Below are 18,079 nucleotides of genomic sequence, written 5' to 3'. Positions count from 1 at the left end.
GTGGGACATCAATCAACCCCTTTTACATCTTTGAGATAACTATAGGAGCAAGAGCATGTGTGTAATCTATTTTACCGACCACTAAGTGGCGACAGATACAGAGAGAAGCCACAGCCACGGGACCCGTACACCAAAAGCAGCCGCCTCCCGCGGCGATTTTACAGTCAGAAGCCGGAGACACACACACAGAACGGACAGAGATCCCCTCCCCCCCAGAGCCGCGGAGCAACGCGCGAACACACACACACACACACACACACACACACACACACACACACACACACACACACACACACACACCGCGGGAGCAAGCCATTCAAGGAAATGGCTTGGCGATTTTACAGTAATCCATTTCAGACTCGTCCCCGCACGCAGGCAAGCAGGCAGGCAGGCACGCAGACAGACAGGCAGGCAGCACAACGCGCTTCTGACACGCCCGCTGTTAGAGCCAGGAGGAAGAGGAGAAGACACACGGAGGGAGGAGTTTGAATGAGAGGGGTGTTTCCTGTTGTTATGGAGGAAATTACTGTTCAAAACTATTGTTTAGAATGTCTGACGGTCTTACTGATGCCAAAAATGAATGGTTAAAGTGACTGTTTCACAAAAAGCCATTTATCTCTGAATAAATTTCCAGACGCTGAAACCATGCTGTACTCAACGGCTAATATCTACATAACTACTAACTCTGCAAACTAACTCTTTTAGACAGAGAAAGCACACATTCTATTAGTTATTTTTAGATGATTGGTGTTCATGAATTCTTAACAGAAAAGAATCCTCGGCTGTTCTAAAATGAGCCAGAATCGTCAAAAACACCCCTGGCACAACTTACCTACAGGAATGAAAACATGGCTGGCACCCAATGTGTTAAGGTGAGAAACATCTCCTTCACCCTGCCTAAGGTGACAAACATCTCCTTCACCCTTGTTAAGGTGAGAAACATCTCCTTCACCTTCTCTAAGGTGAGAAACATCTCCTTCACCCTGCCTAAGGTGAGAAACATCTCCTTTGCCTTGTCTAAGGTTAGAAACATCTCCTTTGCCTTGTCTAAGGTGAGAAACATCTCCTTCACCCTGCCTAAGGTGAGAGACATCTCCTTCATCCTGCCTAAGGTGAGAAACATCTCCTTTGCCTTGTCTAAGGTGAGAAACATCTCCTTCACCTTGTCTAAGGTGAGACACATCTCCTTTGCCTTGTCTAAGGTGAGAAACATCTCCTTCACCCTGCCTAAGGTGAGAGGCATCTCCTTCATCCTGCCTAAAGTGACAAACATCTCCTTCACCCTTGTTAAGGTGAGAAACATCTCCTTCACCTTCTCTAAGGTGAGAAACATCTCCTTCACCCTGCCTAAGGTGAGAAACATCTCCTTTGCCTTTGCCTTGTCTAAGGTTAGAAACATCTCCTTCACCCTGTCTAAGGTGAGAAACATCTCCTTTGCCTTGTCTAAGGTTAGAAACATCTCCTTCACCTTGTCTAAGGTGAGAAACACCCCATTCACCTTCACGCTGCCTAAGGTGAGAAACATCTCCTTCACCTTGAATAGGTGAGAGACATCTCCTTCACCATGCCTAAGGTGAGAGACATCTCCTTCACCATGCCTGAAGTGAGAAACATCTCCTTCACCCATCCTAAGGTAAGAAACATCTCCTTCACGCTGCCTAAGGTGAGACACATCTTCTTCACCTTGCCTAAGGTGAGAGACATCTCCTTCACCCTGAATAAGGTGAGAAACATCTCCTTCACGCTGCTAAGGTGAGAAACATCTTCTTCACCATGCCTTAGGTGAGAAACATCTTCACCCTCACCTTGTCTAAGGTTAAAAACATCTCCTTCACCTTGTCTATGGTGAGGAACATCTTCGCCTTGCCTAAAGTGGCTGCTAAGGAAGGGATTAGAGATGCATTCATAGACTAGAGAATGTAATATTAATTTTCCTCATTAATGATACATCGTTTCACCCGCCCACAACCCATCCGCTATTAATCAGAATGTTTATTTTTATGCGTGGTTATAACTGTGGCCCACACGTCTCTCGTTTCTCTCTCATCTCATCTCATCTCTCTCGTATCGTTTCATTATGAGGACATGTTGTATGATCCCTGTGTGTCATTCCCTGTTTGCTCCCTGTGTGTTGTTCCCTCTAGGGCCACCTGCTGGGCGTCTGTGGGAATGTGGGCAGTGGGAAATCATCACTGATCTCCAGCATTTTAGAACAGGTTTGTTCCTCGTCTCCTCTGTATTCTGTGATCATCTTTACAAGCCCTCCTCTTTGGAATATCCTTCTAAAGCTTCTCAATATTCTCATTCTAAATCACATTTTTTTGTTTTCCTTAATGTCCGTCATTTTTATTTGCTATAATATAATTATTGTTGTTTTATTATAATTATGTAAAGCACGTTGCTACTGTGTTTTGAAAAGTGCTATACTTATTACTTAAGAAGATCCTCATTTAGCTATAATTGATCTGGAAACGTGAACTACATGTCTCGACCTAACTCAGTGGTTCTCTTCATGGGGTCTGTGGACCACTAGGGGTCCTAGAGAAGGTTCCAAGGGGTCCCAAGCAATTGGTAAACTTGAGCATTATTTAACTTTTACAAGTTGACACAATTGCAGAAGGCAGAAGGAGACTCCCCCCCCCCCACTCCCCATAGTTCCTCTGTTTTCTTCATATATTTATTTCTGTAGGGACAGATACATGTACATATAAAGTTTACCAAAACATATGATACCTGTACCAAAGCATTTCTCTACCTACAATAGATAGTCATGGAATTCTGGACAGAATGACCTAACAATGGGAATATTTTCTGATTTCATATCCTTGATATGAAGGTTGAACAGATGTTGCTCTGGTAGATGATGTTATCAATGTTTGTCCTTTTGTATCTTAGATGCACCTTCATCAAGGCTCCATCACAGCCGATGGAACGTTTGCCTACGTTTCCCAGCAGGCTTGGATATTCCATGGAACCGTCCAAGACAACATCCTGATGGGAGAACTTTTTGACCAGACCAAGTAATGGAGCGCTTTAATAAACTAACAGACAGAACCTGTCACTCTGAAGAAATAAGAAGTGACCGCAGATAAGAACATCTAACTATAAAGGCAGCCCTTTTTGTATGCGCATGTGTTTATCAAATATCTCGAGATCTGTTTGTCCGATCAACTTCACATTTGGCGAGTTGTTGCTAACGAAGTTAGGGTGGGGGGGACGGGGAATCCTCCCCCCATATCCTGTATGGACCAGCATCCACTGCTACTGATAAACTGCTGGGGACATTATGCCTTAGAATGTCTGGCAGACCATAGTTACTGTTCTGTGAGGTGATAATAAAAACGGTGGCTGTGGTGGATCCGCAAACATACAGTAAATCCATACATAATATATTTGTCACTGAACTGCTGGTGTTTTGGATCGGCCTCTTTGTCGTTTTGTCACTTTTTTGCTCCCCTAAAATCAGCAATCAGAGTGACAGCAACTGAACATTTGAGCCATCCATGTTTGCTAGCTAGTTGGTTGTCACGCAGTTTTGACATGCGTGACTGTGACCTCTTCACAGAGTGATGTAAAGTAGTTTGGACGTGACTGTGACCTCTTCACAGAGTGATGTAAAGCAGTTTGGACATGCGTGACTGTGACCTCTTCACAGAGTGATGTAAAGTAGTTTGGACATGCGTGACTGTGACCTCTTCACAGAGTGATGTAAAGCAGTTTGGACATGCGTGACTGTGACCTCTTCACAGAGTGATGTAAAGCAGTTTGGACATGCATGACTGTGACCTCTTCACAGAGTGATGTACAGCAGTTTGGACATGTGTGACTGTGACCTCTTCACAGAGTGATGTAAAGTAGTTTGGACATGCGTGACTGTGACCTCTTCACAGAGTGATGTAAAGTAGTTTGGACATGCGTGACTGTGACCTCTTCACAGAGTGATGTAAAGCAGTTTGGACATGCGTGACTGTGACCTCTTCACAGAGTGATGTAAAGTAGTTTGGACATGTGTGACCGTGACCTCTTCACAGAGTGATGTAAAGCAGTTTGGACATGTGTGACTGTGACCTCTTCACAGAGTGATGTAAAGTAGTTTGGACATGCGTGACCGTGACCTCTTCACAGAGTGATGTAAAGTAGTTTGGACATGCATGACTGTGACCTCTTCACAGAGTGATGTAAAGTAGTTTGGACATGCATGACTGTGACCTCTTCACAGAGTGATGTAAAGTAGTTTGGACATGCGTGACCGTGACCTCTTCACAGAGTGATGTAAAGCAGTTTGGACATGCGTGACTGTGACCTCTTCACAGAGTGATGTAAAGTAGTTTGGACATGCGTGACTGTGACCTCTTCACAGAGTGATGTAAAGCAGTTTGGACATGTGTGACCGTGACCTCTTCACAGAGTGATGTAAAGCAGTTTGGACATGCGTGACTGTGACCTCTTCACAGAGTGATGTAAAGCAGTTTGGACATGCGTGACTGTGACCTCTTCACAGAGTGATGTAAAGCAGTTGACAGTGGGAACTGATTAGTGGGAACTAATCATGGCGCGTACGTTTTAGCAATGGGCTTATGAAATTACTTGGAATATATACTGTATATATATTTGATCATTTTTGAAATAAATTGTAATTCCCCATCTGTCCATGTACCCCCAAGCTGCTCAATTATCGCTAGTGGTACACGTACCCCTGTTTACGAATCACTGTGGTACAGTATGCTTGGCAGTCCCTTATGGTCAGGCTGCTAACTGCCTTGTTCCTCCTCAGGTATGACAGGGTTTTAGATGCTTGTTGCCTCAGAGCCGACCTGGACATCTTCCCCTATGGTGATCAAACCGAGGTAAGAATTCTCTACTCAGTCGTACTCAATTGTCCAAACATGTCTTTCCTATAGACCCATTTCACAGCCAACATGTTGAGGTGGTAAAGCAGGAAGTAAAGCAGGTGTAAACAATACCATTAATGATGGTTCCATTACCACCTCTTGCTGTGAAAAGGGCCATCCAATTAAAATTAGAAGATTCTCTTTTGTGGCATCACACATCTTTTTGACAATGAAAGACATCCTTAGTCGTTTAGAAACCATTACTATCCTTCTCTGGGAAATGGCCATCAGCCACCAGCCAAATGCTAATACATGTTTGTCTGTGGCTGCTAAGTTGGTGTTCTTGCAGCCACTTTGGCAGGTGACCAAAAAAAGAGGCCCTATTCAGAATCAGAATCAGCTTTATTGGCCAAGTACAGTATGTACTTGTAGTATGTACTTGTAGTATGTAGCCTACTTGTAGTATGTAGCCTACTTGTAGTATGTACTTGTAGTATGTACTTGTAGTATGTACTTGTAGTATGTACTTGTAGTATGTAGCCTACTTGTAGTATGTACTTGTAGTATGTACTTGTAGTATGTACTTGTAGTATGTACTTGTAGTATGTAGCCTACTTGTAGTATGTAGCCTACTTGTAGTATGTACTTGTAGTATGTACTTGTAGTATGTACTTGTAGTATGTACTTGTAGTATGTAGCCTACTTGTAGTATGTAGCCTACTTGTAGTATGTACTTGTAGTATGTACTTGTAGTATGTTGCTTGACTCTCAATGTACTCACACACAGATAAACAAAGAAGGTATGGCTAAGCTAAAACAATCAAGGGACAGGGGTGCGTTAAACATTTACATCAACTACTATACAATCATATTTTGAATATGTGTATGAAAGTAATGTATGTACAGTACATTCTATATTCTATTCTAAACCAGGCGCGTAGCCACGGGTGTGCTAGGGTGTGCCAATGCCACCCAGACAGGCCGCTGGCACACCCAAAAAAAATGGGGTAAAAAAGGTTTTTTGTTTTGTCTGCAAAACACATCAACGCTGTCATGCACTGTGTCCAACTTATCCTATGTGCGAATAGAAATCACGCTCCGCTGACCTATGTGCCCCAGAGCATCATGGGAATAGTTAAGCTGTCGTCCACGTAAAGTAAACAAATGCACGCACAGCTGTAGCAGCAGCAGCAGCGCAAATCAAGAAGACATGAAACAAAGCTCGCTTTTAAGCTTTTTCGGCAAAGGCAAGAAACGTCGCTTTGACGACGAGGAAGAAGATGACTCGTTGTCACCCTCCCCCTCAACAAGTGCGGATTGTAGTGCACCCTTCCCGCACCTGTATTGGTGGTGTACAGTGGAGAAGAGACAGATGATTATGAAGAAGATGATGCAGCCGAAACAATGACGTTAACAGCGGGGAACGCAGCCAACAACACACTGGAGGTTTGTGCAGAGCCAGAGGACACTGAGAACGTTACAGATCTCTCTGCAGTAGACGAACCTTCATGCCAACCAAATTTGCGTTCTTTCCCAACTAGAACACTCATTGGAAAAAGTAGGTGAGACTTTTTTGAGATACTAAACAAAGTGGTTTTACATGTTGCCAAAAAATACAATTTAATTGACTGCTTCTACCTGCTAATAATGAGTGTGAAAAGGAGCAAACAACACACAAATATTCCTCTAAATCTGGTTTGAAAAGACCCAAATTTCAAATTTCAAACATCAAATGGTCCGCCCCCTGGCATACCCTGGCTTTCTGTGGCACACCCAATGAGCCAAGTCTGGCTACGCTACTGTTCTAAACATTTAGCAGCTGGCAAAATGGTGAAAGTAGAAAGTGGATTGTGGGAAGTAACTGTACAGACTCTGTGGTGGTGGGCATAACAGGAAGTAACTGTACAGACTCTGTGGTGGTGGGCATAACAGTAACTTCTTGCTGTGTTGTGGGCAGATAGGAGAGCGGGGCCTGAATCTGTCGGGGGGGCAGAAGCAGAGGATCAGCTTGGCGAGAGCGGTCTACTCCAACAAGGACATCTTCCTGCTCGACGACCCCTTGTCTGCTGTTGACGCCCACGTGGGGAAACACATGTTTGAGGAATGCATCAAGAAGATCCTCCAGGGGAAGTCCATCATACTGGTTACTCACCAGCTCCAGGTAGGAGAGCAGAGCACGCAACTCTGCTGGCATTTAGGGCCAAGTCTCATTTTGGTGAGAGCAGTTTCTGTGCTGTGGTTGACTCTGACACCTGACTGAAACTTCTCCAGAATGTTGTTTGTTGTTGTCATTTAAAAAGTTCTTAATATGGTTAGAAACACTACTTGTTCAAGGCTATTTATTACTGAAACAAGATATATATATATATATATATATATATATATATATATATATATATATATATATATATATATATATATATATATATATATATATAATATATCAGTGGCGGCTGGTGAGCTTGAAAGCGAGGGAGGTTACGTCTATATATATATATTTTTTTTCTTATAAATTTATAATACTAATTTAGAGTACTTTCATGTGATTGAAAACTATCCAAATATTGTAACCCCCACCCATCTGGTAGTGGGATGGTTCTGTTGAGTTGACTGGCCCTGCTTGTGTGTGTCAGTACCTGGAGTTCTGTGATGATGTTCTGCTTCTGGAGGATGGTGAGGTCCAGGAAGCGGGAAGCCACCATGTGCTGATGGAGGCCAACAGACGCTACGCCCAGCTCTTCACCAGCTACCTGATGGAACAGTTTAAAGTAAGATAACAGGCCCTATCTCAAAGCGGAAAGCGGCACAAAGTGCAGCACAAGTGTCAATTGCTAGTTTGGTCCCAACCTTTTCCAACTCAGGGCCCACTTGAAGATCTCAAAACTTTCCGCGGCCCACCTCCGACCCCATAAAAAATACAGAGGCATATTAATGTGTTCTCAGAGCACTTTTTATTTTCCACAGTCTCTAACACAGCTTCAAACATGTTGCATTCAGTGCAGTCATGCTGCTCTTCTCTTTCCTTTTGACAGACTCAGAATGAGGAAGCGATGTCTCCACGAGAGCCTGCCCAGCTGAAGGAGGTAGACCTAAGAGACCACACAGACAAAGGGGTAGTGAACCCAGGTAAAACATCATCTTTATCAGATTATTCATATACGTATATATATATATATATATATATATATTTATGCCTGGCAAACAGGACTCTGTGCAGCCGCGGGCCCAACAGGCTCTGCACTAGTCATTCTAAATGCAGAGATATACTGATCTTAACGTCTATATATACTGTATATTGTAATCAGACCAGTTCTCTATGCTGTATTGTATGCAATGCATTCCCAGCCATATCTGTGCTTGCTCCCAGGTTTTGACATGTCAGATGAAAAGGACAATGGAACGTCGTCGTCTGATAACAAATGTAAGTTGAAAAATCTCAATAAGCTACTACACATCTAAAATGGATGCTGATGATGATGATAATTATTATTATGATAATTATTATTATTTGATGTTGGTGCAAGGTCGACCAGCAGTCCAAATAGAATAATTCAGTCTCAGTCTGGAAGCCAGGCTCATTAACTATTTGTACCATTTTAGTATGGGCACCCAAAAGAGCCATATGTGACGCATTTTAGTTTCCAAACCGTAGTTTGACAAATGTTGCTGCAATGTTCTTCTCTTCATTCATACAAAAACTGTGTAAACAGTTTTGCAGGCATTCCTTTAGTTTGACAGTTATTGAGAGTTGATTTGAGAAGAAAATTGTAATCACATTAGCCTCTTCTTTATTCAGACAATTATGCCATATGCACTTATATATATGCTTCTGATTTTCAGTTCATTGTTGTGTAAGCGTGTAACTGCATTTGTGGATGTACACGTTTGCTCCTCTTTGCAAAGATATATAAAATACATATATAAATATATACAATATATAAATGTACAGATTACTTCCAGGCTCCTGTTTTAACCTCAGTGGCTCTTTCTTCACCATTTGGTTCTTAATTTCCATTCTGCATCAACGTAACTCGAATCAACGCTCAATAACTGTCAAACTAAATGAATGCCTGCAAAACTGTTGACAGTTTTTCGATGTGTGAGATCAGGTGCAAAATAAATCAGAATGGTTTTTGGGTGGAGTCAAGTGTCCCTTTAAGCTGGTGGAAGACATTGTGATGTTGGATCAGTCAAATGATCTTCTCTTCCTCTGAAGCTGTGGAGGCTGAGGTGCAGCTGGTCCATCTGGAGAGCGCCAGAGGAGGTGCAGTCACCTGGAGGACCTACAACGACTACTGCCAGGCAGCTGGAGGTCTGACACAATACACACGCAAACACACGTGCACACACACGCGCACACACCCAGTCTCTCTCTCTCTCTCTCTCTCTCACACACACACACACACACACACACACACACACACACATACACACACACACACACACACACACACACACACAGTGTTTCTGCAAACCATAGATATTTTAATGATCTGGTATTTGGGGTAATGATGGGATTATGTTGTTTTTAAGGGATTGTTTACGCTGTGTTATAAATTGCTAGTTTCCTACGGCACATGAACGCAACAGAGAGAGTTTCCGAGCAACCCTAGAAGGGGGCTCTTGAGACACGTGGGGTTATATCTCTCCGGGGATTGGCTGAGAGGGGGGAAGCGAAGAGAGCGTGTGTGTGAGAACGTTGCTGTAACGTGGGTCTGGCTGGTGGATGGATGCAGAGTAGGGATGTTCATCAATTATCGAAAATCGATAATCGATCGTTAAGGATTGGAATCGATCCTGTGGCATTTGGATCGATTTTTTAATTATTAAAAAAAAAAAAAAAAAAAAAAAATTTTTTTTTTTTTGGGACTAGGTTTGGGTGGAATTCGTTCCTCCTCGCCCCACTCCATTGCACAGCCGACTAACGTGAGGTGGAGCTTCATATAGTCTCTAGTTTTCTGGCTGGGCACGGGCCTTTGTGCCAACAAAACTGTTTTAAACATGAGAAATTCACACCGGCATGCGCCGGGGACAGCAGTGTTGGAGAGGAGACACATTGAAATAAAGAGTTCATTGAGGAGAACACGTTGTCTTTCGTATTTTCTGCCATAGGCATTCATTTTGTTAAAAAAAAAAAAAAAAAAAAAAATATTGAAAATTTTCTAAGTATTAATAAAATCGATAATCGATAATTGATCGTTAATTCTCACCGATTATCGATTTTGGAAAATTTTCAAAATGAACATCCCTAATGCAGAGACAGCGTCTCCTGTAACTAGCATGGCCATAGCCAATAGTGGGCTGTTGTAAATTAAATAAACACACAGAATTGCAAGTCAAGTATCGCCCCCTTCCTCCTTCATCAACGGTCCCCGGAGCGGATCGTTACAATATGTTGAATCTAACATCATGTTGCATATCAACATTTCAACAGGTCAAATTCAAAATGTTGGTTAATTGGAAAATGTAGCTGTGTATCCAACGTTAATTTGAAAATGTTATGCAAATAACACAACTTGCTGAACTAACTTCATTAAGGTTATGGTTAGGCTTAGGGTTAAATAACAAAAACCTTAAATGTGACATAGCCTATGTTTGAAATGTGGAATGACTTGGTTCCTGCAGGCTATCTGCTCACCTTCCTCACCATCATGCTCATCATCGTGCTGGTTGGAACCACGGCCTTCAGCAACTGGTGGCTCAGCTACTGGCTGGAGCAGGGCAACGGGGTGAGGAGCACAACACACACACACACACACACACGATAGCACAGGACGTCCCACAGTTGGAGCTACTTAGATCATAAACAAACTCACTCTAGCTCTGTCTCTCTCAGACAGTTCCCCTTGAAGCCTAACTGCCAACAAATAGGAAGATACTGTGTATGGAGTGCTGCTAACGCAAATGCGTTGGAAGTTGTCAGAGCAAGATGCATGGATTTTAGTAACACTGCATTTTACTTTTCTTGGGGGTGGCTGCTGTGACCATGAGATATGAACGTTTTTGCTATGCCTACATCAAAGATTTTAATTTTGTACACAGTCTAACCACAGCCATCTTTACCTTCTATTATCTCAAACATCGATACACTTAGCCTTAGGTCTCCACTGAGATCCTCTGATTATTCTCTTGTGCCCCAGACATCTAGTGTGGGCCAGGGGAACATCTCCAGTGTGGACCAGGGGAACATCTCAGAGAACCCACACCTGCACTTCTACCAAATGATTTATGGCCTGACGGTGGTTGCCTTGGTGGCACTTGGCATCATCAAAGGCTTCTCCTTCACTAAGGTCACTCTGCATGCCTCCTCCAAGCTCCACAACACCATGTTCAAGAAGGTACTGTAGGATGGCTGAACTCCAGCCATTAGATTGTTCAAATATGCTCAATAAGAGTTTGACTTAAAGCTAAAAGGCTTTAAAAGGCTGAGCCTTTGGCCAGCATGAGGAGGTGTTATCCTCCTCAAGAATCACTCTGAGTTATCCAATTACAACACTCAGGTGTTGTAATCCCATCATAACTAGATTACAGATGTTACCTGTTTCCAAGGGCACAAAAATACAGCTACAGTGGTCACGCTAGTGGTTGGATTTTTTTCTGTTTGTTTGCACCAGTAAGAGTCCAACAAGATCTCAAATGAAAGCAGAGAATCCACAGTGGTATTAGTCTTATCACTCTAGAATCCACTGACTCCAGTGGTATTAGTCTTATCACTCTACTGACTCCAGTGGTATTAGTCTTATCACTCTACTGACTCCAGTGGTATTAGTCTTATCACTCTACTGACTCCAGTGGTATTAGTCTTATCACTCTACTGACTCCAGTGGTATTAGTCTTATCACTCTACTGACTCCAGTGGTATTAGTCTTATCACTCTACACTGACTCCAGTGGTATTAGTCTTATCACTCTACTGACTCCAGTGGTATTAGTCTTATCACTCTACTGACTCCAGTGGTATTAGTCTTATCACTCTACTGACTCCAGTGGTATTAGTCTTATCACTCTACACTGACTCCAGTGGTATTAGTCTTATCACTCTACTGACTCCAGTGGTATTAGTCTTATCACTCTACTGACTCCAGTGGTATTAGTCTTATCACTCTACTGACTCCAGTGGTATTAGTCTTATCACTCTACTGACTCCAGTGGTATTAGTCTTATCACTCTACACTGACTCCAGTGGTATTAGTCTTATCACTCTACTGACTCCAGTGGTATTAGTCTTATCACTCTACTGACTCCAGTGGTATTAGTCTTATCACTCTACGACCAAAACTCACTGAACTAGCAGCCAAAGAAAACACTACTGTAACACTTACTGCCGCGACTGAAAATCTGAAAATCCATGCCTATTTTCCAGCCTTAGTGCTGGGCCTCCATGTTTCATCCATCAAAATCAAAACAGTCACTTGGACAAACCTTTAAGCCCATGGCACCACCCTTTCCCACCACCCGTATCCTCCTAGCCACTCCACCACCTACCCACCACTCGAATCCCGACTACCATCTTCCTATCCCTAGCTACATCCTCTTTTCCTGCGCTGGCCCAGCGCCGTGGTAAAAATCACTTATCAAGTTAAAGTATGTGTTTGGTGTTTAACAGCACTGCCCAGTTGTTTTTAGACTGGGCAGAAGCCACAGTGACATAGCTGCCAATGACCGCCTGACAGAGCAGATTACTTTATGTCCCTTTCACAGATCATGGCAAGTCCCATGAGTTTCTTTGACACCACACCAACAGGCCGCATCGTCAACCGCTTCTCCAAAGATCAGGATGAGGTGGACTCCGTGCTTCCCCACTACATGGACTCTTTCTGCCTGTTCTGTCTGATCACCACCTACAACATCATCATCGTCTCAGCCATCTTCCCCCCCCTGCTGGTAGCTGTGGCTGTTATGGGAATATTGTTCACTCTCATTCTCTTGTAAGTTCACACCAGCAAACTAAAACTAAGGGACCATCAAAAGGAATTCAATCTGTGGTGAAGCTGTAGATAATGACTTGACCTGACTTATGATCAGCCAATGGTGGTAAATTATGATTGGTTGGTAAGTTATGCCTGTGATACACTACAAGACTTTGAAAATCTTAACAGATTATGAAAAGACTGGGGAGTTTAGACGACAAGACTGGATCATTAATATTTTTTATCATGACTGAAAAAACTGACTGAAATACACACACAACTGACTCAGACAAGGCAGTATACACTACAAGACTTTTCACTTTGAAATTCAAACATGTTTGATATAATCTTTGTGGCTCCGACTGGCGTCAGGAGCCAGTTTACACTGGTCCTTATAGGTCCTTATTTGGCAGGGATGGAAGTGAGAGTAGGTAGTGTTTTGGCCTAAAGTAATCAAAATAAAGGAACTCATTTGGACAGTAGTTAATCTTGACAACGCCCCTGTGGCCTGTTCTTACTGGGTTATAATTTAAAGTTGAAGAAATGCATTTGTATGCTCTTCTATTGACAGTGTCCTATTAACATGAAATTCCTTCCAAACACGTCTGCATAACATAGCTGCCAGCTGAGCTACATCGATTGATTGTTTGATTGATTGATTTATGTGTCATGCACTATAGGTGCCCAACCCCCATGGCAACCCCCAAAGACACAACAATAAAACATAAACCGTAAACAACACAGCAATGGTACATTTAAAATACAATACGCAAGACAGCAATGGGCGGGACAGCAATATAAAAAGGCAATACATCCGTTTCTAAATAGAAGCTTCTGTCTTTGTTCCCATGCTTGACAAATACAATTTGCAATGAGGAAGATTCCCTTCCTGAAACATAGCTCAAGCTTCTCATAGTCATCCAACTCAAAGAAGTTAACATAGATAGAGGACATTGTACTAAAGAGTATCCCTTGCGTTATCGTAAGCAGTGCAGTAAAACAAGAAATGCACCTCATTTTCAATTTCGTGTAGCTCACAAAGTAAACAGAGTCTATCATCTCTGCAGTGTGTTCCAGAGGAGCATCCGTCAGATGAAGAGGATGGAGAACATCAGTCGCTCTCCCTGCATCTCCCTCACCACCTGCACCCTGCAGGGCCTCAGCACCATCCACGCCTACAACAAGAGAGACAGCTACGTACAACTGTGAGATATCAGCATTTTTGTTAAAACTCTAAAAATATTGAGTGTTTATTGTTTGCCTTAGGTCCCTCCTGTGCTGCAAAACAAAAAGCCATGGAAAAGGAAATTAACATTATTTGGTTTTGTATTGAGATAAACACAGGAGTGTCCCTTTACAAATCATGGACATGCCATAATGGTATTCCCACTGTGAGAATAACTCCTCTGGAATGCCGTTAGAGATCAGAGAAGGCAACAACAAAAAGGAGAAATGACTTGACAAGAATCACCATGGGAATGTTTGTTGTTCTGCATGTAGAATGTTGCATGCATCCATCGTGTCAACCTGGGAAGCAATACGAGGAATCAGCCGAGCAGCATTTTGGTAAACAAACCGTGTCACTGGGTGGCAACGGCAATGGAACCCTATGGAGCCCAAGTGGCGCGAGGAGTGACTGTCTTCTCTAGCCGGCTTGACTCTGTTTACATTTTAAAAACTGCGACAGTTCACACAACTTTAACACGACATGCATATATTATACATCAAACCCTTGTGCTAATTCTGCTCTCACTCAGAATGTCAAAATATAAGCGATGTGACGTATAGTTTTTGAGATATTAACGTTTGTTTGGCACAACTCATACGGCCTATATTGTACATTTCACAAAAAATGGAGGGCAGATCGATTGCAAACTCCTCTCTGCCAGCTATGTTATTTTTGAAGCTAGTGCAGCCTGGGACTTTACAAATTTTAAAGGAACACTCTGCCCATTTTCAACCAGCTTTGTATCATTAGAACATCAGTAGTATATCAGAAAACTGTAAACGGTTTTGAAGTCTGTCATTTAATTTGACAGTTATTGAGTGTTAAAGTGTGGACCAGTGACATCACTGGTCCACACTAACTCAAATTAATAACTCATTAACTCAAATCAACTCTCAATAACTGTGAAACTAGATGAATGATGAATAGTTTGACAGTTATTGAGAGTTAATGAGTTATTAATTTGAGTTAGTGTGGACCAGTGATGTCACTGGTCCACACTTTAACTCATTGAGTGCCAGCCACTTTTGGAGAACGGACGCTCCCAGTGCCAGAGTTTCAGAGCGTTTTCAGTGATTTCTCGAGGCCCACAGAATATTGTGTGATATTACTATGTAAACACTGAACACGCACAAAGAACGATGAGACTCTATTCTATCATCTGCAAAAAAAAGTTTATTGATCCCATTTTCCGTTCTTTAGTTATGAGCCGGAGAAGATAGCTTGATTCATCCAAAAACAGCAATTTTTTTCTAGAAGCTGAGATAATTGGCCTTTTGTGAAATTAATCATTTCAAGCACATCACTGACTCTGAAGCTAATCTTTTCTAATGTAGTCACACCTCAAAAATAATTTCCTTCAATAAAACAGTTTAGGCCAGGGAATTTTGTTTGGCAGAATAATATTTTTAGCTACAACCAGCAGCGCTGGCCCCTGCGTGCGCTGCTGGTTGCAGCTTCTTGCTGGTTTTGATTTGCTGCTGGTGGGTATCGGATATTCTGGCTTGCGTTTGTCAATCCTGTCCTGCTGCCTGGGTCTGTCTGGGTGTTGCGTGCTGCTCTGCGTGCCCCCCCCCCCCCCCCCCCCCCGCCCCGCCCCGCCTCGCCTCAACTGCACACTCCTCCTCCTGTCTGTGGTGGCTCTCTGCTGAGTTTGCTGTGCGCACAGTGAAGGGTGCGGAACAGCCAGGCTTTTTTACAGCGTTCCGCTGTGTTTGTCACCGGCAACGATGCTTCCAGTTGAGAATAATAACAACTCCACGGTGTGGATGTGCAGATGTGCTGTCGCAACCGACACGGAGCGGCTCAATTGTGGGAGCAGATTGGCTGCTGCAGGCACAGCTGCAGTAACGTGCTTCAGCATATCGATGCATACGGATGCGATGCGATTTCCGTTTCCATAACGACTTCTTCTTTGTTTTTTCCTTGCCTTTCTGTTATGTGGAGAGCACTGTCGCCACCTAAGGGTTCTGTAAAATAGGTTATAGACCTCCAATAGCTACAATAGTTGTACCAGAGATGTATCAGGGATTGATCCACGTCCCACCGTCAAAAAACGCAATTGACGACAACCGTCGTCATTGGCACTCTACGTCAGTATTTGAATTGACGACAGCTGTCGTCATTGGCATTCAATGAGTTAACACTCAATAACTGTCAAATTAAATGATAGACTTCAAAACCGTTTACAGTTTTCTGATATACTACTGACTATTCTAATGATACAAAGCTGGTTGAAAATGGGCGGAGTGTTCCTTTAAGTTTTGTTGTGGGAAAAAAAAAAGAATAATAATTGCCGAACTCGCCATCTTCGGCTGCTCGGAATCCTCTCTGCTCCTCCCTACGGCTGTAAAACCATCTCTAACGCAGGGGACGACTGTCGCCAAGAGACTCATTCTGAAGGAGTGGAAGTCCCCCTCTCCACCTTCCTTCCAGCTGTGGCTGAGGACATGGTCTCGGTTATACGTATGGAGAGCCTCCGGTTCCTGAGGACCAATTAACTTAAGAAATTCTCAACTACCTGGGACCCCTTTCTAGCCTAGACAAGGTTAAAAGTAGGGATGGCACGATATCATTTTTTCATGACCGATACCGATACCGATATTACAACCTTGAGTATCTGCCGATACCGATATCAACCGATCCGATACATATATTCTACTAAAGCTAAAATAAATATACAGCTCACAACATGACTCAGTTATACTGGTGCTTCTTTTTATTGAAGCTTTTTCACAGTCAAACAGAACTTTCAGCAGCATTTTTGATTGGTCAGCAGCATCATTTCAAACATGCAAATGACAACGTGCAACTTTGTGCAAAAGTTTAAATCTGAGTATAACTAAAAAAACAGTGTAAAAAAATACTGGATGAATCTCAATATACTCACTGACATAGCAAGAACTTAAATATAACTTAACATAGAAATAAAAGCATCTCCAGTATAAAATCTTAAACTGTACAGTGGCACACAGTGGTAGCACAAAACAAGTTGCAATGTAGACCATAACTTAACTCTAATAACTTAACATGAAAATAAAAGCATCTCCATACAGTAACATGTACAGTGGAACACATTATGGTAGATATATGGCAGGTGGTGGATATCTAATTTGGAACTAAACTCTTCTTCTAGCTAGTTTACTTCAGTTCAAGCTTCTCCACAAATAAAACACAATGACATGTATTCTTCATTCAATATAAAATAAAGTTTGGAATGGATATAATTCCACTTCAGTATGAAAATTGCAATGTAAACTAAAATATTTGGTTCAAGTGTACCCTTAAGTTGAGAAGGCATAGCAGCAGCTACCTGACCTAAAAAAAAAATACTGGCTTGTAAAAAAAAATACTGGCTTGTTGTTTTTTGTTCACTTTAACATGAGAGGCAGATTCTTCTTGAGAAAGATGAGCATTTCAGCCTTCTCAGCTTTCAGTCTGTTCCTCCTTTCATCAATAATGATGGAGGCTGAGCTGAAGAGCCTCTCGCTCTCCACGCTTGTTGAAGGTGCACAGAGAAATTTCATTGCAGTGGCTGCCAGGGAAGGCAGTCTAGGTTGGTTGGTTTTCCAGTAGAGCAGTGGATTGTCCTTACTCTTAAGAATTGGCTCGCTGAGGTAGGTCTGCACATGGATGTATGAGGTGGGTGTTGCAGGACCAGCAGGTTCTGTGCTTTCCCCTTCCTCCAAGATTTCATCAAACATGCTTTCAATGCTGCTCTTGTTGGGAGCCTCCACCCGTGTAGTCTTTCTTGCTGGCTGGGAGGCTGCTGCATCAGATGAGGTCCCCTCTACTGGCTGGGAGGCTGCTGCATCAGACGAGGTCCCCTCTACTGGCTGGGAGGCTGCTGCTGCATCAGATGAGGTCCCCTCTACTGGCTGGGAAGCTGCTGAAACAGATGAGGTCCCCTCTGCTGGCTGGGTGGCTTCTTCTGATGTGGTCCCCCTCTTCAACACTTCTTCCATCTTCCTCACCTCTGCCATTAAGGCATCCTTTGCAAGTCTTTGTCCTTCTGCATTTGTGAAGAACCTGGAACGACAAAATACACACATACACATACTATCATTAGATGTGAATTTCTCTCTCTCTCTCTCTCTCTCTCTCACACACACA

At 42.8% G+C, this 18,079-nt stretch overlaps 1 protein-coding gene across 1 annotated transcript in view; it reads left to right on the top strand.

Moving 5' to 3' along the window:
• LOC310777966 (ATP-binding cassette sub-family C member 12-like) overlaps positions 1-18,079 on the top strand; it is a gene marked incomplete at its 5' end in the record, with an annotated part of 87,500 nt that overhangs the window by 46,145 nt on the left and 23,276 nt on the right. The window contains 12 exons of the mRNA XM_083638297.1: positions 2,145-2,216; positions 2,896-3,020; positions 4,775-4,847; positions 6,790-6,993; positions 7,466-7,600; positions 7,865-7,958; positions 8,200-8,253; positions 9,049-9,144; positions 10,458-10,561; positions 10,973-11,170; positions 12,533-12,759; positions 13,809-13,946. Of these exons, the coding sequence (XP_083494423.1) occupies positions 2,145-2,216; positions 2,896-3,020; positions 4,775-4,847; positions 6,790-6,993; positions 7,466-7,600; positions 7,865-7,958; positions 8,200-8,253; positions 9,049-9,144; positions 10,458-10,561; positions 10,973-11,170; positions 12,533-12,759; positions 13,809-13,946 (1,520 nt within the window). The remainder of the gene's footprint in view (positions 1-2,144; positions 2,217-2,895; positions 3,021-4,774; positions 4,848-6,789; positions 6,994-7,465; positions 7,601-7,864; positions 7,959-8,199; positions 8,254-9,048; positions 9,145-10,457; positions 10,562-10,972; positions 11,171-12,532; positions 12,760-13,808; positions 13,947-18,079) is intronic.

The sequence above is a fragment of the Poromitra crassiceps genome, assembly GCF_964638095.1.
Source record: "Poromitra crassiceps genome assembly, chromosome: 6".
Classification (NCBI taxonomy): domain Eukaryota; kingdom Metazoa; phylum Chordata; class Actinopteri; order Beryciformes; family Melamphaidae; genus Poromitra; species Poromitra crassiceps.
This window is presented reverse-complemented; position numbering and strand designations above follow the sequence as displayed.